We start from the raw sequence: 25393 nt of genomic DNA, 5'->3' as shown, positions 1-25393 counted from the left end.
GCAAAAATATTATGTACATCCAAATAAACACAAATTTATCTTTTTAATGTCACATGTGAGCAAAACGACTGTAAGAAATCTATCTCTATTTATATATCATACCATGTTATTCAGAAATGAATCCTTGTGACATTTGTAAGCGTTTCCACATTGTCATGTATTCTGTACTAAGGGCCTGTGACCTTAGTTATATATGAATAAACTGAATTGAATTGAAATTAGTTTGTGAATTTAATTTGGAAATCTACATACACAGTGATGTCACACTTTCAAAAATGCTGTACCACTTGCTCAAATCAGTTCAAATATTACAAAAAAGATTTTGTGTGACACAGAGATCTATCTTGTGCCTGCAATTCGGCTCCCATTACCTCAAATGCAAACAGCAAATTTAATGATGTCAGTGTAACCATAGAGACTCTCAATTTTTATTTTTTTATTTAAAACAGTAAACATGTACCTGGCCAATGTCATAACTAAGTCTTGTCACCAGTAATAACACATTAGCATAAATTCATCAACCCTGTATCTGTCAATACCAAGTTTACAGTTCAGGGATTTTTTAGTTATTTCATCATAAAGTAAAATTTGTCTGACCAAGACTTTCCACACACAAATTGTAGGACAAAAAGACTATTTATCAGTCATCAGCACTCGCAGGCTCAATCCCAAGGTTTCATTGGTTTATGCTACAAGACAACTATGAAAATGAAATTAGAGTATAACCTTCCCTTTACAAATAACATTACATTTAAAGTCTATACTAGACTGATGTATAACTCACAACAGAAGTACATTTCATGTCAACCCTCACTGACGAGACCACACTTCTCTGTATAGAGGTCATTAGACATGGCTGACAATTCATTTCCAGGAAGCAGAATCAATATCCCTGTGAAAGAGTTAACAAGAACTGAAACCAAAACTTGTCCATTTCGTGGAAACAGAGAATATTGATCTAGATCTGGTGCCTTATAAACAAATGTGTTTCACTTGAAGTAGACTCAAACAGCAGAATCAAAGCAGATATTTCAGATGATATGTAGAGATAATCACACCTTTCACAGAGTAATGCGCTCTTGTTCTATAAATAGCTCAGGGAAATTCCAGGTTTTGTTATTATCTGTCTGTGTCAGTGTGACCCAGTCAAGCCCAGTATTCAATGCCCAGCATATCATGAAATTAAAGAGGCAATGTCAGGTCACAATTACAAGCAATACTATTTTTTTCATTGGGAAATATTAGAGACCAGAGTGCAGATAAGTTTTCCTCATGTCTTATCGTAATTTGCCATTTACTTGATTTCAAAGTTTATATAATTTTCTTTCAATATACTGTTTTGTATTTGAATAAAAACACACTGATTTCAAAGTCTATTTAATTTTCTTTCAATATACTGTTTTGTATTTGAATAAAAACAAACTGATTTCAAAGTCTATTTAATTTTCTTTCAATATACTGTTTTGTATTTGAATAAAAGCACACTGATTTCAAAGTCTATTTAATTTTCTTTCAATATACTGTTTTGTATTTGAATAAAAGCACACTGATTTCAAAATCTATTTAATTTTCTTTCAATATACTGTTTTGTATTTGAATTATAAAATCCATAAAATGAGAACTAAAGACACTGAAAATCAATAGTTTGCCTACACAGTCAATCTTTTGTGTCATTTTATTCTTGAACTATAACACTGAACAATACTGAACAATAAACCTTAAATGCCTTCAATCTAATCTATATCAGACTCATGTACCAAGCGATTAAATGATTTATGTGCACAGGAGTGGCCTTGCCCTCTCCCTTATATGGACTTAGGGCTGAAATACCAAGAACCTCAAGAAGTGAACGTACAAGTCAGTGACAGGCGTGGTTACACAGGCATGAATGCAGGAGCCATTAACAATAACAAAAACACCATGGACAATTGTGTAATTGCTATAGAATCTATTACCGTATTCGACGTAATAAGCGCCCCGCTCTTATAAGCGCCCACGGCGATAATTGCATATATATTGGCTAGTGAACAATTCCAATTAGCACCCCTTCCGATTGATCAATGTACACAAGACTTATTTATTCGCTTATAATACGCATTCGTGTGTTATATGCACCCTTAATTATGGGCAATTAAATTCTGAAAAAACATATCTGTCGTATATAAACATTTCAGGCTGTCAGCATAAACCACGAAATTTATCTTTCAACTCTGTTTTTTCCACCAAAATAATATTCCAATAAGAGCCTCCTATTTCTAATTTTGAGAGCGCGCTGGGCGCTTATTATGTCGAATACGGTATATACATTAGTGCATGAGTAACTACATGAATAGGGTTGATAGAGAGCTAGCTTATATAGCAATATTCCAGCTACATGCAGGCAGGTGGGGAATAATCAAGTCTAGATTAAATAATCCAATAAGTGACTTTAAGAGCATCGATCTACGCAATTGGGATGCAATGACACGCATCAACCAAGTCAGCGAGCGTGACCACCTATCCGTTAGTTGCCTCTTATATTACAAGCATGGGCTGCTGAAGACCAATTCTAACCCGGATGTTCACGGGGTCTGTTTGCATATTTAGAGTTTCCAGTGAGTGAATGGGAGTTAATGGCCCTGTAACTTGTGTCAAACACAGGTTCTTGGGACGTACTTAAAAGTGAAAGAGTGAGTTAAAATTTGACGTCACATCGGCAGTATTTCAGCCATATCGTGACGTCGTACTTAAGATTTGACTTTATTTTATTTACTTTTTTATGGAGTTATGTAAGGCTGGTGTGCATACTGTGTAACTCTGTGTGGTGGGCGAGAAGCATCCTTGATCAACCAGGGTTTTAAAGCTTCATTCCATTATCATTAATATCCAGGACTCAATCACCACATACCTTTGTTTAGACCTTGATTATGATACAAGGATAAAAAGTATCAAATTGACCCATCTACTTCTGAAGCTTTGATTAGAATTCCAATTTTAATAACACAAATGAGACTATACAACATGAATGTTAATGTCATACTTATTTGAAAATGAGAACTTCATTCATTCATTCATTCATTCATTCATTCAATCATTCATTCATTCATTCATTCATTCATTCATTCATTCATATTGGAGTTGATTGTACATCTATTCAGAATAAAAATTATTAAAAACAAAGTTATATATTTCTTCTGAGTTATCACGCATCAGTAATTTCATTTAAAACCAGTGACACCAGTTGGACATAAAATGGGGCAACATGTCCCGTGTTCTCGTTGCTGTCACCAACCAGTTCGGCTATCTGGAACGTATTCTGTTCCTGGAGAGATGTCAGAGACCTGAAAGACAACCCAGGTACCGGCGCCGTCAGAGACCCACTGGTGGCATCATGTGCTGTGGAGGCATCGGAGAATGCTTCAGTTCCACACTCTGGTGAAGCAGGTTTGTCAAAGCTGTATGATGTTCATGATGCTAAAAACTGACATCTATTTCTCAATGGCATTCTTTCATTATTATTGCACCAATGAGGTTAAATGGGATTTAATGTCACATTAAAGATTTTTGCTCTTATACAGTATCAAGTATGCATGTGCTTGTCTGGACTAATGCCATTTTTATTGTGATAGCTGAGAAAACATGCTGCAATTTAACATGGATACCCCACTCAGACACAGTGTACTCTAAGCCGACCAGTCCTTGTTTTATCACCTAAATGACAAGCACCAGGCAGGGTGACAACAAAGTCCTGTGCCTCTTTATTCATCCATGCGGTGGGAAAGCCTTGTGGTTAAAGTGTTCGCTTGCCACGCCGAAAACCCAGGTTCGATTCCCCACATGGGTACAATGTGTGAAGCCTATTTCTAGTGTTCCCCGACCTGATATTGCTGGAATATTGCTAAAAATCAATACTCACTCACTCACTATATTCATCCCTGATTCCTAACTGTGCCAAATCCAGTACAACAATGTCCTGTGCCTCTATTCATCCCTGATTCCTAATTGTGCCAAATGCAGTACAACAATGTCCTGTGCCTCTCCATTCATCCCTGATTTCTAATTGTGCCAAATGCAGTACAACAAAGTCCTGTGCCTCCATAAATTCATCCCTGATGCCTAATTGTGCCAAATGCAGTACAACAATGTCCTGTGCCTCTCCATTCATCCCTGATTTCTAATTGTGCCAAATGCAGTACAACAAAGTCCTGTGCCTCCATAAATTCATCCCTGATTTCTAATTGTGCCAAATGCAGAACAAGAAAGTCCTGTGCCTCCATAAATTCATCCCTGATTCCTAATTGTGCCAAATGCAGAACAAGAAAGTCCTGTGCCTCCATAAATTCATCCCTGATTTCTAATTGTGCCAAATGCAGAACAAGAAAGTCCTGTGCCTCCATAAATTCATCCCTGATTCCTAATTGTGCCAAATGCAGTACAAGAAAGTCCTGTGCCTCTGTTCACCCTTCATGCCTTACTGTGTCATATTCAGTACAACAAACATGTATTCCCATTCGTTTCATAATGACAATTGTCTGCTGGAATGTCATGTCAATCTACTGAGTCTTGTTTTTGTTCAAAATTCTTTGCAACTATGTCACAAGTCATATGACATATTATAAGAGCCTCCGTACAACCTACAGCTTTAAAGAATGCTAATCCGGATGTATGCAAACACGTGACACAGTTTCTATAGCCCGTATGTGTGGCATACACAATTCTCTGATATTAAATCCTAGAAACTAAACAGAAAGTAGCACAGTACTAAGAAATAGATGACACTACTTTCCTGAGAGCTGCACCCATGTGAGGGGGGTCATTTAGGTGTTACTGTGCTTCTCGGTAACATGTCACGCAGCAGCACCTTCAGATTATTTATTAATTAATTCAACTATTTAAACAGATTTCTTTGAAGCTGCAGTTCTAAGGCCATTGACATGGGATACTCTGAATTAACTCATGGCCCACCATGTTTAGAACTAACTTCTCAGAAGCAGTCTGACTGTTCTAGACATGACAGAGAGGCTACCTGACCCAACCACTGTACTACGTTACAACTGAAATATTGATGCTCTTTGTGATAATTTCCTGAATCATGGTAGGAAATAGAAGCAAACATCTACATATTAGCATTTAGTGATTAGAACTAGATGCCTTTATGTTAGGCTTGGCACAGTTGCTAATATTATTACAGCGAAATACCTTCATTCCGTGCCGTTTTGCATGGTGCCATCGTCTCTGGCCTAGATCTGCTCTTGGCACGTCCAGTAAAGGAGCGTTTGTTTATATTTTCTATGACCTGTTGTAGCGTGACATCAGCTCACGCAGGACTTGCTCTCCAGCTTTCAGCCGTACAACACATAGTTATATTCGCACATTCATCTATAGTTCGTTGCACCCACCCACCAACCCTGTTATCCATAATTCCAAGTTATTCAAGCTTTGCAGTTGTCAATTGGTGGAATTTTACTGGAGCATAATGTTTGTATATAATGATGTTGTCATGAATAAAATGTTGCGGATGGGCGGGGTGCTGGTGGACTGCATTACAAGTTACATTTGGTGTCTTGGGATACATCCCAAATTATAAATTATTTAGGATAGGGTTTCCCGCTTTACAGCAGGGACCAATTTATCCATTCTGCTTTACAGCAGATGGCTTAGTGTCCGCTTTACAGCGGATGGTCAGCTTGGCAACAATAGTTGCCCTCGCTCATGGTTTGGCAATGGTACTTGCCTGGCAGCGATAGCTGCATTGCAACATGGGTTGCTTGGCAACGGTTGCTGCAGTTGGGGTTGCTTAAAAGGGGTTAAGCTCATTGCTGCAGTCCACCAGTACCTCCATATCCGCGACCATTTCATCCAATAATATCTCTTATCTTAATTTCAAGCTCCGCTATCATGCATGATGGCGGAGCCTGTCATAATGGAGCCATGTCCTTATATATTATGTAATTGATGATATCTAAATCAGAGTTAGAAATTGTCACTAGTCCTGGCTACATTGACCTGGTACATAACTATTAACAACAGAAATATTGCGCCATGACAACAGACATCTTGCGTCATGACAACACACATCTTGTGTCATGACAACAGACATCTTGTGTCATGACAACAGACATCTTGTGTCATGACAACAGACATCTTGTGTCATGACAACAGACATCTCTTGTCATGACAACACACATCTTGTGGCATGACAACACACATCTTGTGGCATGACAACAGACATCTTGTGTCATGACAACAGACATCTCTTGTCATGACAACAGACATCTTGTGGCATGACAACAGACATCTTGTGTCATGACAACACATATCTTGTGGCATGACAACAGACATCTTGTGGCATGACAACAGACATCTTGTGGCATGACAACAGACATCTCTTGTCATGACAACACACATCTTGTGGCATGACAACAGACATCTCTTGTCATGACAACACACATATTGTGTCATGACAACAGACATCTTGTGTCATGACAACAACATACATCTTGTGGCATGACAACAGACATCTTGTGTCATGACAACAGACATCTTGTGTCATGACAACAACATACATCTTGTGTCATGACAACAACAGATATATTGTGTCATGACAACAACAGACATCTTGTGTCATGACAACAATAGACATATTGTGTCATGACAACAGACATCTTGTGTCATAACAACAACAGACATATTGTGTCATGACAACAGACATCTTGTGTCATAACAACATACATTTTGTGTCATGACAACAACAGACATCTTGTGTCACGACAACAACAGACATATTGTGTCATGACAACAGACATCTTGTGTCATGACAACAACAGACATCTTGTGTCATGACAACAACAGACATCTTGTGTCATGACAACAACAGATATATTGTGTCATGACAACAACAGACATATTGTGTCATGACAACAATAGACATATTGTGTCATGACACTAGACATCTTGTGTCATGACAACAACAGGCATCTTGTGTCATGACAACAGACATCTTGTGTCATAACAACATACATTTTGTGTCATGACAACAACAGGCATCTTGTGGCATGACAACAGACATCTTGTGTCATAACAACAACAGACATCTTGTGTCATAACAACAACAGACATCTTGTGTCATAACAACAACAGACATATTGTGTCATGACAACAGACATCTTGTGTCATAACAACATACATTTTGTGTCATGACAACAACAGACATCTTGTGTCATGACAACAACAGACATCTTGTGTCATGACAACAACAGATATATTGTGTCATGACAACAACAGACATCTTGTGTCATGACAACAATAGACATATTGTGTCATGACACTAGACATCTTGTGTCATGACAAAAACAGGCATCTTGTGTCATGACAACAGACATCTTGTGTCATAACAACATACATTTTGTGTCATGACAACAACAGGCATCTTGTGTCATGACAACAGACATCTTGTGTCATAACAACAACAGACATATTGTGTCATAACAACAGACATATTGTGTCATGACAACAGACATCTTGTGTCATAACAACATACATTTTGTGTCATGACAACAACAGACATCTTGTGTCATGACAACAACAGACATCTTGTGTCATGACAACAACATATATATTGTGTCATGACAACAACAGACATCTTGTGTCATGACAACAATAGACATATTGTGTCATGACAACAACAGACATCTTGTGTCATGACAACAACATGCATCTTGTGTCATGACAACAACAGACATATTGTGTCATGACAACAACAGATATATTGTGTCATGACAACAACATACATTTTGTGTCATGACAACAATAGACATCTTGTGTCATGACAACAACAGATATATTGTGTCATGACAACAACAGATATATTGTGTCATGACAACAACAGACATCTTGTGTCATGACAACAACAGACATCTTGTGTCATGACAACAACAGATATATTGTGTCATGACAACAACAGACATCTTGTGTCATGACAACAATAGACATCTTGTGTCATGACAACAACAGATATATTGTGACATGACAACAACAGATATATTGTGTCATGACAACAACAGACATCTTGTGTCATGACAACAACAGACATCTTGTGTCATGACAACAACAGATATATTGCGTCATGACAACAACAGACATCTTGTGTCATGACAACAACAGATATATTGTGTCATGACAACAACAGACATCTTGTGTCATGACAACAACAGACATCTTGTGTCATGACAACAACAGATATATTGTGTCATGACAACAACAGACATCTTGTGTCATGACAACAACATGCATCTTGTGTCATGACAACACACATCTTGTGTCATGACAACAGACATCTTGTGTCATGACAACAACATGCATCTTGTGGCATGACAACAGACATCTTGTGTCATGACAACATACATCTTGTGTCATGACAACAACAGACATCTTTTGTCATGACAGCAACAGACATCTTGTGTCATGACAACAGACATCTTGTGTCATGACAACAACAGACATCTTGTGTCATGACAACAACAGACATCTTGTGTCATGACAACAACAGACATCTTGTGTCATGACAACAGACATCTTGTGTCATGACAACAGACATCTTGTGGCATGACAGCAACAGACATCTTGTGGCATGACAGCAACAGACATCTTGTGTCATGACAACAACAGACATCTTGTGGCATGACAACAGACATCTTGTGGCATGACAACAACAGACATCTTGTGTCTTGACATTTTGTGTTTTCTAAAACCTTCACAACATTCAGTAAAATGCATATGGTAATGGTCAAGATCAGTGTGTGTAGTTAGCTTCACTAAATACTTCCTGTAAAGTCTGGATAGGGGGTGTGGTTGTTTAGACTCAAATGTTTGTTTGTTTGTTGTTTAACGCCACACTCAGCAATATTCCAGCTATATGATGGCTGTGGATCGCTATGACAGTTCAGACAGATGGTGTGGTTGTTTAGTCTCAAATGGATGGTTTTCACATACAATACATTAGTCACAACCCCAAAGACCATTTTGAAAACTTAAAAATGAAACAAGCGTATAGTTGACAAAGTCATCTATATCCCCTGCCCATTTTAACACGTTATGGTCCCAAACCAGGTAACTGATCCAACAATTCTCTCAGACCAGTAGACATGCAAAGTTTTGTAAGAAAGTATTTAACGTTTTTTGAGTTACGCTCTGGAAACGAACACACCCCTGTAGAACCTAAGTCCAACTTGTTGCAATGGAAACGTAAAAAATGAAAATTTATAAAATTCCTAAATAGCAAAAGGCACCAGTTCAGTATGTGCCTAGTAGACATGCAAAGTTTTGTAAGAAATTATTTAACAGTTTTTGAGTTACGCTCCGGAAACGAACAGCACCCTTATAGAACCTAAGTCCAACTTGTTGCCATGGAAACGTAAAAAATAAAAATTTACAAAATTCCTATATAGCAAAAGGCACCAGTTCAGCATGAGTCTGATAGACATGCAAAGTTTTGTAGAGAAATATTTAACGGTTTCTGAGTTGTGCTCCGAAAAACTACATTGGGACGCACACATGCACATACACACGCACACACACACACACAAACACAAACACAAACACAAACACGCACACAAACACGCACGCACGCACACACACACACGGATGGAACCAATTTCTATAATAAAATTAAATTTTTAGTGAACTGTTGTTCACTGCCTGTTGTAATGAAATAATGTAAATTTCATTATTTACAGAATCTATATGAAACAAAGCTGATATTAATATCATCAGTCACTGATTTCCCGTTTCTGGAGCTAAACATAAAATGGAGGGACAATTTTCACATCCTGATAGCAGTCAACAACCACCTTGGCACCATGGAGCAAATGTGTCTGTTCAAAAGAAGTTCCCTCCTAGTGTATAGATGGTATGGGTTTTCCAGAGGGCAGGAGCACACCATTCAGGGGTATGGTCTGCAAGTTTCCCCCGAACAAGCCGGTTCCCCCCAGGTGTCTTCCTACTCGGTGGAGGCAACCGATAATGTTGTCATTTCTCCTGCTTCAAATCCACAAGGTATGTTAAGGGTCGATGTTTCTGCCGGTGGACTAAAGTCCCTGAGTTTCAGCATAAGCTCAGTAGAATTTACCTGCTTATTCCCTGACCTCAACAAGAGGACTGTACTGCCTATTCCCTGACCTCAACAAGAGGACTGTACTGCCTATTCCCTGACCTCAACAAGAGGACTGTACTGCCTATTCCCTGACCTCAACAAGAGGACTGTTCTGCCTATTCCCTGACCTCAATAAGAGGACTGTTCTGCCTATTCCCTGACCTCAACAAGAGGACTGTTCTGCCTATTCCCTGACCTCAACAAGAGGACTGTTCTGCCTATTCCCTGACCAAGGAATAGGCAGAACAGTCCTCTTGTTGAGCCCAGGGAATAGACAGAACAATCCTCTTTTTGAGGCCAGGGAATAAGCAGGAATAGGCAGGACAATTCCTTTTCGACTGAACTCTATACCTTAGTTCAGGACAAGCAGCATCAGGGTGTGGGTGAGTAAAGTGTCAAAATACAAATGGTTCATCAGTTATGCTCTGGAAATGGACCTTTCACTGATTTGAATGTTGTCATGGATAAATTGTTTGATAGGCATTACTTAGAAGTTGACGGATGACAAGGTAGATACAATTTTATGGATAACAACTTCTTTAATACTGTGAAAAGCGACGTTTCGGTATAGATCCTTATACTGTTGTTAAGCAAGTCTTCCTTGACAACGGTATAGGGATCTATACCGAAACATCGCTTTTCACAGTATTAAAGAAGTTGTTATCCATAAAATTGTGTCTACCTTGTTGTCATGGAACCTGAAAAAAATGGAAAAATCCAAAATTCCTAAATAACAAAAGACAACTGATATCTGTGCAGAGTTTGATCAAGAAGTATTGAGCGGACTTTGAGCTCTGCTCCTGAAAGAAAGTGTGACAAAGGGAGAGCACCCATTCCAATGTACACAAGTGACCTTAAGTTACCACTTTAAATGTACAAGAACCATCTTGTTTCGAGTGACTGAGTGAGTCAACTACATAGACTGCTTCATTGCTTACAGAGAGAATAAAGACCATGGACCTGAGAGGGAAAATTCACCAGTTTACACCGGGAAAAATGATAAACATGTTAGGTGCACAGGTAGGTAACCTGATACGTTGATAGACACGAGCAGCATAAAGCCCCAACGTCAGGATTGTTGGTCAAGATTGTCATTCTTTTCTTAAACTTGAAAGTCAACAATAATATACCACAGGACCAGGGCCCTCTTGCACAAAGCGATCTTAGCGCTGAGACTATCGTAAGCCTATGTTGAAGTATGGGAGTTACAATCATCTTAGCGCTAAGATCGCTTTGTGCAAGTGGGCCCAGACCAATTTGAATCTTCTTAATATTGACATGTGAGGTGAAAGAGGGTTTAACGTTGTGTTCAAGACTGTTTCACTTATATAGCAACGTGCATGCACGTGTGTGTGTGGCTGCTTGTACCAGTTCAGACTGGTGCCGATTTATAGTGCTAGCCTACTGAAATACCATGCCGCAGTTTAACATGAATACCCCACTCAGACACAGTATTCTGAGCTGACCAGTCCTTGTTTTAGCCCTTAATGTGGATGTGAGGACACTTTGGCCATGTTATGGTGTTGGGGTGGTCAGGTAGCCTAGTGGTTAAAGCGTCCGCTCGTCACTCCAAGGACCTGGGTTTGATTCCTGACATGGGTACAATGTGTGAAGCCCATTTCTGGTGTCCCCCACCGTGATATTGCTGTTCTGCCTATTCCCTGGCCTCAACTAGAGGACTGTCATTATCAATCACACCAGGTTTCAGTATTCAAAGATAGAATTCCAGGATAGAACAGATCCCCAGCAACCAAAGCTGGTTGTAGGCGTGAGTGAGTGAGTGAGTTGGGTTTAACGCCGCTTTTAACAATATTCCAGTCATATCACGGCTTGTCAGCTTCATGTGGGAGGAAAGCCCGAAGTGGTGCAGGTCTCAGACATGTACCACTTCGGTGAAACCCACGAGCACGCGTATGGTGCTGAAAAACCTTGAAACAAAATCGGGATTTGAACCCACAATCATAGGTTTCTGGCGTGCCTAAGGGACGCAACTCTGCACAGCGAATCGCGGCGCCTTAGACGACTTGGACACCCGTGCCCCCTGCTAGTTGTAGGCAACTAAATGAATCGGGTGGTCAGGCGCAGTGACTTGGTTAATGGCGTGTCCTCGTACCTTGACGGCGTGGATGGTTGTGGACACTGGATAGTCTGGCCTACACTTGATTATTTACAGGCTGTTGTCACATAGCTGGAATATTGCTGAGTGCGGCATTAAACAAACAAAACCGTTTAAAAAAAATGGTCATATATATGTATTTTTAAAAATGTGTTGGACATACACAGACCATGACTTAATGCCCTTAGAAGATAGTAGTCTTTAACTTCTGGGGAGGTCGGGTAGCCTAGTGGTTAAAGCGTTTGCTCGTCACGCCGAAGACCCGGGTTCAATTCCCGACATGGGTACAATGTGTGAAGCCCATTTCTGGTGTCCCCCGCCGTGATATTGCTGGAATATTGCTAAAAGGGGCGTAAAAACATACTCATTCACTAGGCTTAACTTCTATGTACAGGACGTCTTAGAGATGGAGGTGGTACACAAGGCACCACTGGACTACAGCCTCAAGCCTACAGGACCTTCTGACAGCAAGGCAGGTCTGTGTGTTGTGTTCTGTGAGAGAAGTCAGAAGGAGTACGTTGTGATGTCGTCTGCCCCGGTCAGCGCTGGCATCCCACTCCTGCCTGTCTGTCGGTCCAGGACCAACTACAAGGTCAAGGTCGTGGGACTCAAACTTTACAAGAAGTATACATTTGGACAACAATCTCCAGTGTGCTATCAGTACGAAGCATGCAGAAAGTCAAGTGTGATCTCAATCAAGACATGTAAGTTGTGTTCAACTCACTCCCTCTACAGTACCTTCATATCTCACAACCTGAAATGTGCTGTCATATAGCCAGAACATTGTTGAGTGTGGTGTTAGAAAACAAACAACCTGGAATGTAATTAGATTTGGGGTCGGCCCAGGATTTGTGTTTGGCTAAAGTCAATATTTAGAAATATATAGCTGGTGGGTTAGATTAAAAGGATTTGGGCGGCTGACGTAGTACCTATCTTTGTAGTCCTTGTGTAGAAGCTTATGCCCACACGGGCGTAGTGGCTGGGAAGATGTGACGATGCCACGCTTCTTGCATGCTCGGCTCAGCAGAAGCCATGGTTGAGAGAGCCGAGATGCAAGGAGCGTGTTCATTGGTTGTGTCCGTTTGCCGGGTCACATGGTCCGCATGTCGGCTATATAAGCCTACCCTGGGTATGGGGTCGTCAATCTTCCTTTCACCAGCATCTGGGAAAAGAAAGTGGTCAACTCATATGTCTTGAACCAAGACCTCTTTTATTACCTTTTTCTTTTTGGATTAGTAGTTCGTTTTGTTTTGTTTGGGATAATGTTTTTTCTGAGGTAAGTGTTAGTTATGGGTGGAGGAGAAATAGAGTAGGAATTGAAAAGGATTGTTTGGGGACATTATATTTTGAGGAGTTAGTTAGAAGGGTGTAATTAAGACTACGTTTAAGAAAGAATAATGTAGGTTTGAATGGTATTACGTAGGTAAGGAAATGGGGAAAGTAGGAAGGGTATTTAGGATGAAGATTTGCCCCCTATTGTTTTTGCTAAAATAAACTTTAAATTAAACTTCATTCCTGTTTTGTATTTTTTTTTCTATAATTAGAATTGATAACCCGTCCAGGAGCCTTACAGAACAAGTAGGCAAAGCATCCTGCGTAGGGAGTCGAGAATACAATGCAAACCCCTGCAGTAAACATAAGACATTTGACCAAAATCTATATTGCTCTGCTGTCACTGGGCGCCAATTAGAGGGCACCTATGAGAGGGCGCCTATGAGAGGACGCCTATGAGAGGGCGCCTATGAGAGGGCGCCAACTAGAGGGCACCTATGAGAGGGCGCCTATGAGAGGGCGCCAATTAGAGGGCGCCAATTAGAGGGCGCCTATGAGAGGGCGCCAATTAGAGGGCGCCTATGAGAGGGCGCCTATGAGAGGGCGCCTATGAGATGGCGCCTATGAGAGGGCACCAATTAGAGGGCACCTACTACAGATTATAACAGTGATAAGACAGACCTTTTCAAGAAGTTTTGACACATGACACTCTTCATCTTTCAGGCATGTCCAAAGAGGAACTACAACAGCTGAAAACCATGGCAGTCACTTACTGTCACAGCAAGTCTCGGAACCCTGGGAAATACACCATCAAACAGTTCTACCGCAGTAAGCCTGAGCGATACTACACACACATCATGTCCAACAAAGGTGGAGTGATGGAGAAGTACATCAAGGACAACAATGGCGACCCATATTCTGCGATCAACAAGAAGATTAATGGACTCTTCTTCAGTGGGTCACTGGATACCCGTACACGGAAGCCACCAGACTTCTCGTACTTTGGAGACAAACGACTTTTCATCCCTGCAGAGGAACTGTTTACATGGGACACCAGGATGTATTTTGCAGACTTTTACTGTCTCTATGAAACACACTACGTCACAGTTGTGGTCACAAAGACGGGATCAGCTGAAGACAGATTCTGTGAGGGAAGACTTCTTGAACTGGACTTGAAGGATAATCCTTTTTTCACCATCAAACAAGGCACTGGATCGGCAGCAAACAACCCAGGCTATGGTCAGCTTTCAGGGTTATCCAGCACTTTCGGGTCTCTGTCGATGTCCCAGGGATACTCGCATCATGCTTCACCCTACAGTCTACCATCCCGCCAGAATGCTGTCCAGAAGACGTTCACGATGGTGTCTGTCCACAAGTTTCATGTGGAGTTTTTGTACACCGAGGATGTCGACATCAGGGGCTTGGAAAGGAGATGTGGCGAGGGCAGAGTTTACTTCAAATCTGTCCAGGGTTTAGGGGAAAGCAAGAAGGATGGAATTCCAAAGAATACTAACTGCCCAGTATGCAACCTTGGTGCCAAGGCTTAAGGAACAGATGGACAAAGTTAACTTCATATTTGTGAAGGACAAGAAGGACGGAATTCCAAAGAATACTAACTGCCCACTATGCAACCTTGGTGCCAAGGCTTAAGGAACAGATGGACAAAGTTAACTTCATATTTGTGAAGGACAAGAAGGACGGAATTCCAAAGAATACTAACTGCCCACTATGCAACCTTGGCGCCAAGGCTTAAGGAACAGATGGACAAAGTTAACTTCATATTTGTGAAGGACAAGAAGGACGGAATTCCAAAGAATACTAACTGCCCACCATGCAACCTTGGCACCAAGGCTTAAGGAACAGATGGACAAAGTTAACTTCATATTTGTGAAGGATTTGTGGAATTCCAAAGAAACAGTTCTGCCACCTCAAACCATGATCTGCCCACTTTGAATTGAATTGAGGGGTAACAAAAACATCTTGATTATTTTTAAGTGTTTTGATGAAGTGACATACATTCGGCAAATACTACAGTGAACCTATAGCCTATACAGTGCCAGAGCTATGAGAGACCTGACATTCACAGAGGCAAAGAAAGAGCCCCAATACTTGACATATTGGGTTGTCAAGGTAACAGAAAGAAAAACTATATGAAGATACAACTATTCTTTTGTGATTGCAGATTTGAAAGGAAAAAGCTCAGCCAGTAGGTGATAAGACCTAACCTGGCATAGTGAGAGCAGCAGATAATTACTGAACCAAGATTTGTGCTGGCGCTTAAGCGTAATCCTTAAAGCCCCACTCTGACTATAAATTGCCCGCAAGGTGGCGGAGGTTCAGTTTCGAACAATGTATCATGATATAACATTTATACTAAGTTTTCCTATAATAATTAGATCCACATCAAGTGCTTTTCATCAAATAGGTGAATCCATGCAAACATCTCCAACTATGTGAATATGATTAAATGCAGACAATACTCATGTTGGTCAAATATACAAAAGAAACGCCAAAGTATCTGTGTTCATGTTTAACTGTGTTCATATTCTGTCTATTTATCAAATGATATTCTCAGAAGCACTAACCTGCAATTGTAAACATTTTCATCCTTGTAGATTATTGATCATGTTGATACTCAATCAGGCTTAAAATGGATCCCATTTGGCTTGCTAAGTTTCATCAAATTCAAAATTTCCAAATATAATTCCGCCAGGCAAATTGTGAATTTTGACACAAGTTATGGTGAAATGTCTCTGAAGTTTCATTCTCTGTAGATGAAGTTTGAACGAAACATTTTAGATGCGTGTTTCCTTTTGACGATAATACGCAAAAACATAGAACTAAGCTTTGTTGTCGGCCATGATTTAGGAACTAGATTCAGCTTGCACCTGGTGCATGTTGACACCAGACGAAAAATTAACTTTAGTAGTATATTATTAGGAAAAAAAAATCTGATCCCAGATGATGTCATTAACATTGTGAAATGTTCAGTTCACTGGCAAGATCACTTTGAACGGCATCACTTAAACATCCCATAATTTCTCTTGCTTTCTTGTCATTATCATAAGACTGACCTGGTAGGGTTTATGACGTCAAGCCAAAAGGACAATGTGGTATTACACATGACACTGAGAATTGTAATGATATATTGTACAAAAAGTGTATTGAATTCAAAGATTAATGTGGTGTAGAAAACATTCTTTCGTAAGTCAGTCACAAATTTGTAAAAAATTTCGACATGCACTAATGACTGACAATGTAAAACAACCCAGTGTCGGGAGAAGCGTTTTGAAAACCGTATGCAAACAAGATCACCATTGACCATCAAACTTCATATCAACTTGAATGACAAACCATGGATACCACAAATGGCTCCCTATATAGATACAAGCCAATAAATTTTGTCAAAAATTGAATCGATCGTGTTTGGCGTCTGCATCAATCACAGATGGCAGAGCTTAATTACGGTTGTGCTATAAATAGCAGAGCACATGGTCATGTGTACATGTGACACATTCAATGCATTTGTGGTCAAAGTGATTGTTTTGTATATTTTTACGGCAGAACAGCAGCAATTTAACAGTAACAATAAATACAAAATTGACGACAAGATTCTTTCAGTTCAATCCGAAAAATTACAGATATTTGTTTAGTTTTGGTCATTTGGATTCAACAGTCAGATCTATACCACACAATAATCAGATCATATTTATAAAGCTTGAATTATTAGATTTTCAACTAGTTTTTAGGAAGGGGCCTAATTTGAAGCACTGGAAGTTGCGCCAATATTTATTAGCTTGACTACAATATATGAATACTTCATGTGTATCAACATAACAATGCACATAAGCAACTAATAAATAAGAACCGAAACATACTTTAATATAATGCCAAATGTATTAAACCTTGGTCCACTGTGTAAAACAGATCAGAGAGAATCAGAAAGGTCAGGTCTCGTCACTCGTGAGTGAGTTTTACGCTGCTTTTAGCAATGTTCTAGCAATATCACGGTGGAGGACACCAGAAATAGGCTTCACACATTGTACCCAAGTGGGAAACTGAACCGAATGGGAAACTGAACCCGATGGGAAACTGAACCCGGTGGCAAACTGAACCGAATGGGAAACTGAACCAAGTGGGAAACTGAACCGAATGGGAAACTGAACCGAATGGGAAACTGAACCAAGTGGGAAACTGAGCCTGTGGGAAACTGAACCTGGTGGGAAACTGAGCCCAGTGGGAAACTGAACCCAGTAGGAGACTGAACCCGGTGGGAAACTGAACCCAGTTGGAAACTGAACCCGGTGGGAAACTGAACCCAGTAGGAAACTGAACCCAGTGGGAAACTGAAACCAGTGGGAAACTGAGCCCAGTGGGAAACTGAACCCAGTTGGAGACTGAACCCGGTGGGAAACTGAACCCGGTGGGAAACTGAGCCCGGTAGAAAACTGAACCTGGTGGGAAACTGAACCAAGTGGGAAACTGAACCCAGTAGGAGACTGAACCCAGTGGGAAACTGAACCCAGTTGGAAACTGAACCCGGTGGGAAACTGAACCAAGTAGGAAGCTGAACCCGGTGGGAAACTGAACCTGGTGGGAAATTGAACCCAGTGGGAAACTGAACCCAGTAGGAGACTGAACCCGGTGGGAAACTGAACCCGGTGGGAAACTGAACCTGGTGGGAAACTGAACCCAGTGGGAAACTGAACCCAGTAGGAGACTGAACCCGGTGGGAAACTGAACCCAGTGAAAGTATACCCCCCCTTCAATCTATACCTGGGTAGATTCTGGGGCCCTCCAGAATCTACCCCCCTTTCCCAGAACCAAACCCCAGGGTATACTCTGTGAGTTCCCTTGTCATCTGATTAAGTTTACATAAATGGCTGTTCAGTACACAATTAGTTTTAACACATTCATATCCTGTTATTCAAACTGAGAAGACAAAGGTGGGAGCACCAGTTTTTCCAAAAGGTAATCATAACTAAAGAAATCTCACATAGGAGATGAGAATGTACATGAATGTCCATGAAGTTTTCTTTGGGGGAATACATCTGACTCAGTCTTGTTACATCAATAGTTAAAATATAAAATATAAAATATACATCAATGCATTAAAACAGTTGGTTGGTTGGTTGGTTGGTTTTTTTACGCCGCACTCCAGCTAAATGACTGCGGTCTGTAAATAATCGAGTCTGGACCAGACAATCCAGTGACTGACATCATGAGCGTCGATCCACGCAATTGGGCATTAAAACGGCATTAATTGGGTAGTGACATGATATTAAGAGAGTGTGTGACAACGACGCTTATACAGTTTTGTTAGTAATACGGCTAACTTATTACATAGTGAATCATTATTCATTATAAAAATAAACTGGTCTGCTGGATTAAGTTGTAGGAAGGAAGGATCTAAACTAGAAATAGAATAAAAACAAATTATTACTTAGGTCTGAGTAAAGATGACAAGTTACAAGAAAGTGTATTTCATCTTTAACACAGTTGGTACAAAACTTGCAGAGTCTATGTATTAAAGTTGTTACAGGTTTTGTGTATCTTCCTAGTTCAATCTCTAAAGGCAGGGTTCCACGACGGAATGTACCCAAAATACTTCTTTCATATCTATCAAGTGAAGCACTGACATACTTCTCTGTATAAACCTCCGTTTTAAATTGTCTATACGTTCTTAGCTTATTACCATTTACGAAATTTCTATAATTCCATAATTCTACAAGCCAGTTATTATAATCAATACACATTAACCACTGTTTTGCAGAATCAAATTCAGCTGGGGATTTGTCAAAAACATTTGACACAGGTAAAGCCCTGTTTAAAATAAGTAAAATTAAGTTTACATAAATGCCTATTCAGTACACATCTAATTTGTTTTAAAACATTCATATCCTGTTATTTAAATTGCCACACCAGTTCAAATATAAATAATATAAAACCTCTGACTAAGACAATGACAGTTGCTTCATGAAATTTATTATGCCCATCTGACTATATTTAGAAGATGAGAATGTAAATGGCCAAATAATTAGATGCTTTTAATTATGTGATGTCTTCCGTAGTCAGAATATATTCTCGATACTGTGATACATGCCTCCACAAACAAAGGTACTTACAGACACAAGTGCATACTTATAATTGGTTTCAAAATGATTTTATATGCAATCAAAAGCAGGTAGGTCTTTTAAGTCAATGTGATTTGTAAGACATTTTTTATTAGTTTAAACAATATTTTTTTCTTCTTTGCATGTATAAAACAACATTTTTAATTTTTGGATTCGACAACAATTTGTTATTATCTACACGGGTAGATTCTGGGAAAGGGGGATAGATTCTGGGAAGTCCCCAGCTTTAAACAGTATTCCAGTTACATCACGGCATGTCAGCTTAATGTGGGAGGAAAGCCCGAAGTGATGCAGGTCTCAGACGTTTACCACTTCGGTGAAACCCACGAGCACAGGTATGGTGCTGACAAACCTAGAAAAATAATCGGGGCGAACCGGGATTCGAACCCACAATCGTAGGTTTCTGGCGTGCCCAAGGGACGCAACTCTGCACAGCGAATCGCGGCGGCTTAGACGACTGGGCCACCCGTGCCCCTCAATGCTGTTAAGATGACACATACTCAACAAAGTCACAGAGCCTGGTCATCAGGTTCATTAGTGAGTGAGTGAGTATGGTTTTACGCCGCTTTTAGCAATATTCCAGCAATATCAGGGCGGGGGACACCAGAAATGGGCTTCACACATTGTACCCATGTCGGGAATCAAACCCGGGTCTTCGGCGTGATGAGCGAACGCTTTAACCACTAGGCTACCCGACCGCCCTCAGGTTCATTAAGCTGCCCCTACAACATCCAAGGTTCCTGGGGACCAGTGTAAATGATTAAGTCTGGACCAGACAAACCATGACTCCTCGGACAAGGATAATTTAGGGGGATCAATTGTACCCTGGTTTATCTTACTGCAACAAAGTGAGGTGAGGTGAAACGGGGTTTAATGTCGCATCCAAGATTATTGCACTTATATAGCGACGTGCATGTACGTTGGTTGGTTGGTTGGTTGGTTGGTTGGTTGGTTGGTTTGTTGTTTAACGCCGCACTTGGTCTGCAAATAATTGAGTCTGGACCAGACAATCCAGTGATTGACATCATGAGCATCGATCCACGCAATTGGGATCGATGACATGCATCAACAAAGACATGCATGTACGTGTGTGTGGTGTGACTGCTTGTACTAGTCCGGTCTGATGCCAATTTATTGTGCTAGCCCACTGACATACCATGCCGCAGTTTAACACGAATATCAAACTCAGACACAGTATACTGACTCTGAGCTGACCAGTCCCTTTAGCCCCTTAATACTGAGCGCCAGACTGGGTAACAACAAGTATCATCTTTTAACGTCTTTTCGTATGACGCGGCCGGGGATCAAACCCCGGACCTTCCGCTCTCCGGGCGGACGCTCTACCACTAGACCACGGAGGCAGTCTCTTACTGCCACAAACTGCTGGGGAGGTGTTAACATAGTTTGATACTCCCAATCAATACAGAAGTCTCTCAACAGATGGAGTGTGAGTGAGTGCCTAGGTTGTACACCGATTTTGGCAATATTCCAGCAATATCACAGCGTGAGTCACAAGAAACAGGCTTCACACATTTGATCCATTTGGGGAAAAGAACCCAGGCCTTCGGCTTGACAAGCAAACGCTTTAATCACTTGGCTACCCCAACGCCCCTTCAACAGATGGAAGTCACTGAAACAGACCTTATGTAACAAGTGTAAGAATGAAACCCAGACCATATGCATGGGCGGATACAGCTTTTTTTAAAAGGGGGGGTGCACAATTAAGATCTACTTATTGTCTTTTGTGGTAATTTTTACAGAAATACAGTTGTTTTTTTAAATAAAGGGGGGGGTATCCACCCATGATATGGTCATAGGGGTTAGTTTATGCTCATAGGTAGTAGTTCATGCCCAAAGGGGCTGGTTCATGCCCCTTCGGCGTGACAAGCAAACGTTTTAGTCACTAGGCTACCCCACCGCCCCTTCAACAGATGGAAGTCACTGGAATAGACCTTATGTAACAAGTGTAAGAATCAAACCCAGACCATCTGCATAACAAGCTAACACACATACCGCTAGGCCATGCACCCATGCCTGACACACAACAGGAACAGCAAACATGCTGTCCACACAAAGCATAGGCTGTAATGGGAGAGTGACAAAAGGCAACACTTCGGCTTACTCAGCCACCCCCTGCTTCTCTGTAGTAATACACACATACAATGGGTCATTGAAATGCGGTCCTTGACGAAAGCATTTTTGTAGTGTACTGACAAGACAAGTCAAGTATTGAGGGGGTGAGCACGTTTCCTTCATGGACTGTGGTAGGGGCAGTGATTTCCATGAAGAGGAAGCAGTACTGGGAATAATGGAGTTTCACAGAAATGAAACCAAAAGTTGTGCATTTCAAGGAAGTAGGGATGATTTATTGATCCACATTGATCGATCGATTTATGGTAGTCGAGTCTAAACCTTATCTCTTTGTTCTGTCCAGTCTTGGTGACTTTGGTAGTTTTCCCTGACACCCCCCCCGTACCATTTCTCAAACCCTGCCACACCTCTGAGAAGTATGCCCCCCCACATATACATAATCCAGCCTCCATGTCCAGCAGGAACTGGTAGTTATAAATAAACAAGATGACACAACCTAGTTTCGTTTTGTCGCTCTTTCGTGGAAACAGGAATGAAAGTATCAGTGCCCTGGCTTGCACCAATACTGCACACTCTGTCTGGAGAGCGTTTGACAGCAGGACACGATGGACGGCAGTGTAAGTATACCTCACTAAACCTGTCCTAATTTCAGCAGTGCTAAAGATTAAAGGAGCAACTATTGGATTTTCAGAGGAAGGGGGGTGGTTGGTGGTTGGGAGGGGGGACGAGAGGATTCTGATTTGAGATCAGGATATTTTGTTTAGGATTTCTTTTTTAAACATAAACAGGTGCTCAATTATGGTTTTTTTCAAATAAATAAATAGAACTAAGTCTTTTTTTTGGTTTAGAAGTTCAATTACTTTTTTAACATATACAGATGCTCAATAATATTTTTTTCAAATAAATGAAAATAACTAACTCTATTAATTCTTTAGACATTTTAATATAGTCTACTGTAGGGGATGGTCAGGTCACAGGTCAGCAAAACCTAGCTCGTGTTTTACAGTTGGTAGCTTGAAAGTGTAAATAAAAGGAGTTGTGAACTAAAATTTGATTTCTCGATACTTCAATACACACTGTCTGCAAAAAAAGGCACAATTTGAGGCATGTATGAATAAACAAGTTCATAGGGGCTAGTTCATGCTCATGAACATAGGCCTTGTTCATGGCCATGGTCATTGGGGCTGGTTCATATTCTCAGGGGCTGGTTCATATTCACAGGGGCTGGTTCATGTTCATAGGGGTTGGTTAATGTTCACAGGGGCTGGTTCATGTTCACAGGGGCTGGTTCATGTTCACAGGGGCTGGTTCATGTTCATAGGGGCTTGTTCATGTTCATAGGGGCTGGTTCATGTTCATAGGGGCTGGTTCATGATCGTAGGGGCTGGTTCATGTTCATAGGGGCTGGTTCATGATCAAAGGGGCTGGTTCATATTCAATGGGGCTTGTTCATATTCATAGGGGCTGGTTCGTGTTCATAGGGGCTGGTTCATGTTCATAAGGGCTGGTTCATGATCATAGGGGTTGGTTCATGTTCATAGGGGTTGGTTCATGATCATAGGGGCTGGTTCATGTTCATAGGGGTTGGTTCATGTTCATAGGGGCTGGTTCATATTCATAGGGGCTGGTTCATGTTCATAGGGGCTGGTTCATGTTCATAGGGGCTGGTTCATGATCATAGGGGTTGGTTCATGTTCATAGGGGTTGGTTCATGTTCATAGGGGCTGGTTCATATTCATAGGGGCTGGTTCATGTTCATAGGGGCTGGTTCATGTTCATAGGGGCTGGTTCATGATCATAGGGGCTGGTTCATGTTCATAGGGGTTGGTTCATGTTTATAGGGGCTGGTTAATGATCATAGGGGTTGGTTCATGTTCATAGGGGTTGGTTCATGTTCATAGGGGCTGGTTCATATTCATAGGGGCTGGTTCATGTTCATAGGGGCTGGTTCATGTTTATAGGGGCTGGTTAATGATCATAGGGGTTGGTTCATGTTCATAGGGGTTGGTTCATGATCATAGGGGCTGGTTCATGTTCATAGGGGTTGGTTCATGTTCATAGGGGCTGGTTCATATTCATAGGGGCTGGTTCATGTTCACAGGGGTTGGTTCATGATCATAGGGGCTGGTTCATGATCATAGGGGCTGGTTCATGTTCATAGGGGTTGGTTCATGATCATAGGGGCTGGTTCATGGTCATAGGGGCTGGTTCATAGGAGCCTGTTCATGTTCACAGCAGCTGGATCATATGCATAGGGTTGGTTCATGTTCATAGGGGCTGGTTCATGTTCATAGGGGCTGGTTCATGGTCATACGGGCTGGTTCATGTTCACAGGGGCTGGGTCATATGCATAGGGGCTGGTTCATATTCATAGCAAAGGCTTTAGTCACTTGGCTACGTACAAGCAGCCACACACACACATGTAGCTATTTAAGTGCAATAATCCTAACATGACGTTAATCCCATTTCACTTCACCTCACCTTCTATTCAGGGCGACTGGTTCATGTTCATGCTAAAGTTCTAGGTGGTGAGGTGAGGTGAAATGGGGTTTAACGTCGCGTTCAAGATTATTGCACTTATATAGCGACGTGCATGTACGTGTGTGTGTTTGTGTGGCTGCTTGTACTAGTCCGGACTGATGCCGATTTATAGTGCTAGCTCACCGAGATACCATGCTGCAGTTTAACATGAATACCCCACTCGGACACAGTATACTGACTCCGAGCCGACCATTCCTTGTTTTAGACCCTTAATGCCGAGCACCAGACGGGGTAACAACAGGTACCATCTTTTAATGTCTTTAGGTATGATGCGGCCGGGGATCGAACCATGGATCTTCCGCTCTCCGGGCGGACGCTCTACCACAAGACCACTGAGGCGGTCCTAAAGTTCTAGAATATGTTTGTGATGACGGGATCTTCAAGGAACACTGTGAAATATTATGTCTATTATTATTCAACATATTTTGGTGGGCCCTGTTTTTTGTAGGTTTATGTAATATTTTGCCTCACGTTTTACATATAGAATCCTTAATGAGCTCCCATGTAATACCAATTTTATGAAACGAGTGAATAGTTCTAGTATTTGACAAGCTAAAGTAAGTCCAATTGAGTTTAACAGAATAATACTTAAAAAACGTCAAATGTTGACAGATATTAATTTAATACCATACAACGGCCCACCTTTAGAATTAAGGCGTCCGTTCCATAAAAGTTATCGTAAAGCTAATGTTATCGTAACTCACATTTAGATACACGTATAAACTGATCTGGTCATGAATACACTGAAGTTTACTGAAAGTCAGAAGGAATGTGTGCATGGTCAGAAAGAAATGTGAACAATTGTCACTTATAGTGCAACCATAGAGTTCTAGATAACTTTTGCCATTAAACAATGTAATCACGTGACTAACCACGGGTCCTGGGTACCCGGGTCCTACTCAGTACCCACCCGATTATGATTATCACATTGAAGTGAGAGATAGACAATGATTTCGACGGAATCAGTCGTACAGCGCGTAACTGTTCCCCTTCCTCATGAGGTTGCATGATAAGAAAACACATTCCGATTTCACTTCTCCGATCTGGTAAGCGACGCTCTGATTGGTCAGATGAAAGGTCGTTCTGACATGACCCGTAATGGGATATGCT

At 41.0% G+C, this 25393-nt stretch overlaps 2 protein-coding genes across 5 annotated transcripts in view; both read left to right on the top strand.

Annotated features, from left to right (window-relative positions):
• The first annotated feature begins 4959 nt into the window (after nt 1-4959).
• On the top strand, nt 4960-16661 carry LOC124115312 (phytanoyl-CoA hydroxylase-interacting protein-like). 3 transcript variants are annotated; one of them, XM_046476240.2, is made up of 5 exons: nt 4960-5074; nt 9714-10032; nt 11070-11149; nt 12640-12949; nt 14241-16661. In XM_046476240.2, the coding sequence occupies exons 1-5, from the start codon at nt 5072-5074 to the stop codon at nt 15062-15064; spliced, it is 1536 nt and encodes a 511-aa protein (XP_046332196.2). In that variant the 5' UTR covers nt 4960-5071; the 3' UTR covers nt 15065-16661. The 3 variants fall into 3 exon arrangements, with proteins under 3 accessions (XP_046332196.2, XP_046332198.2, XP_046332197.2); XM_046476241.2 differs by having other exon boundaries at nt 4976-5074; nt 9902-10032; XM_046476242.2 differs by lacking the exon at nt 9714-10032 and having other exon boundaries at nt 4963-5074.
• A 5551-nt stretch (nt 16662-22212) lies between these two features.
• Nucleotides 22213-25393, top strand: part of LOC124115314 — a 23668-nt gene continuing 20487 nt past the window's right edge. The window contains exon 1 of one of the 2 annotated variants that reach the window (XM_046476244.2): nt 22213-22359. In XM_046476244.2, the coding sequence (XP_046332200.2) occupies nt 22348-22359 (12 nt within the window). In that variant the 5' untranslated portion in view covers nt 22213-22347. Of the gene's footprint in view, nt 22360-24626; nt 24675-25393 lie in introns of those variants that run through there. The other variant, XM_046476243.2, reaches the window with a different exon arrangement.

Source organism: Haliotis rufescens, unplaced genomic scaffold (assembly GCF_023055435.1).
Source record: "Haliotis rufescens isolate VD_foot unplaced genomic scaffold, xgHalRufe1.0.p SCAF_5, whole genome shotgun sequence".
Taxonomy (NCBI): Eukaryota; Metazoa; Mollusca; class Gastropoda; order Lepetellida; family Haliotidae; genus Haliotis; species Haliotis rufescens.
Note: the sequence above shows the minus strand (reverse complement) of the source record. Positions and strands in the feature narration are given on the sequence as shown.

Bases quoted from the DNA above. Each gene is read 5' to 3' on its own strand.
- LOC124115312 (XM_046476240.2), top strand. The intron at 11,150-12,639 runs GTAGGTAACCTG...TTCTATGTACAG, and splicing joins TAAACATGTTAGGTGCACAG to GACGTCTTAGAGATGGAGGT. The intron at 12,950-14,240 runs GTAAGTTGTGTT...TTCATCTTTCAG, and splicing joins TGTGATCTCAATCAAGACAT to GCATGTCCAAAGAGGAACTA.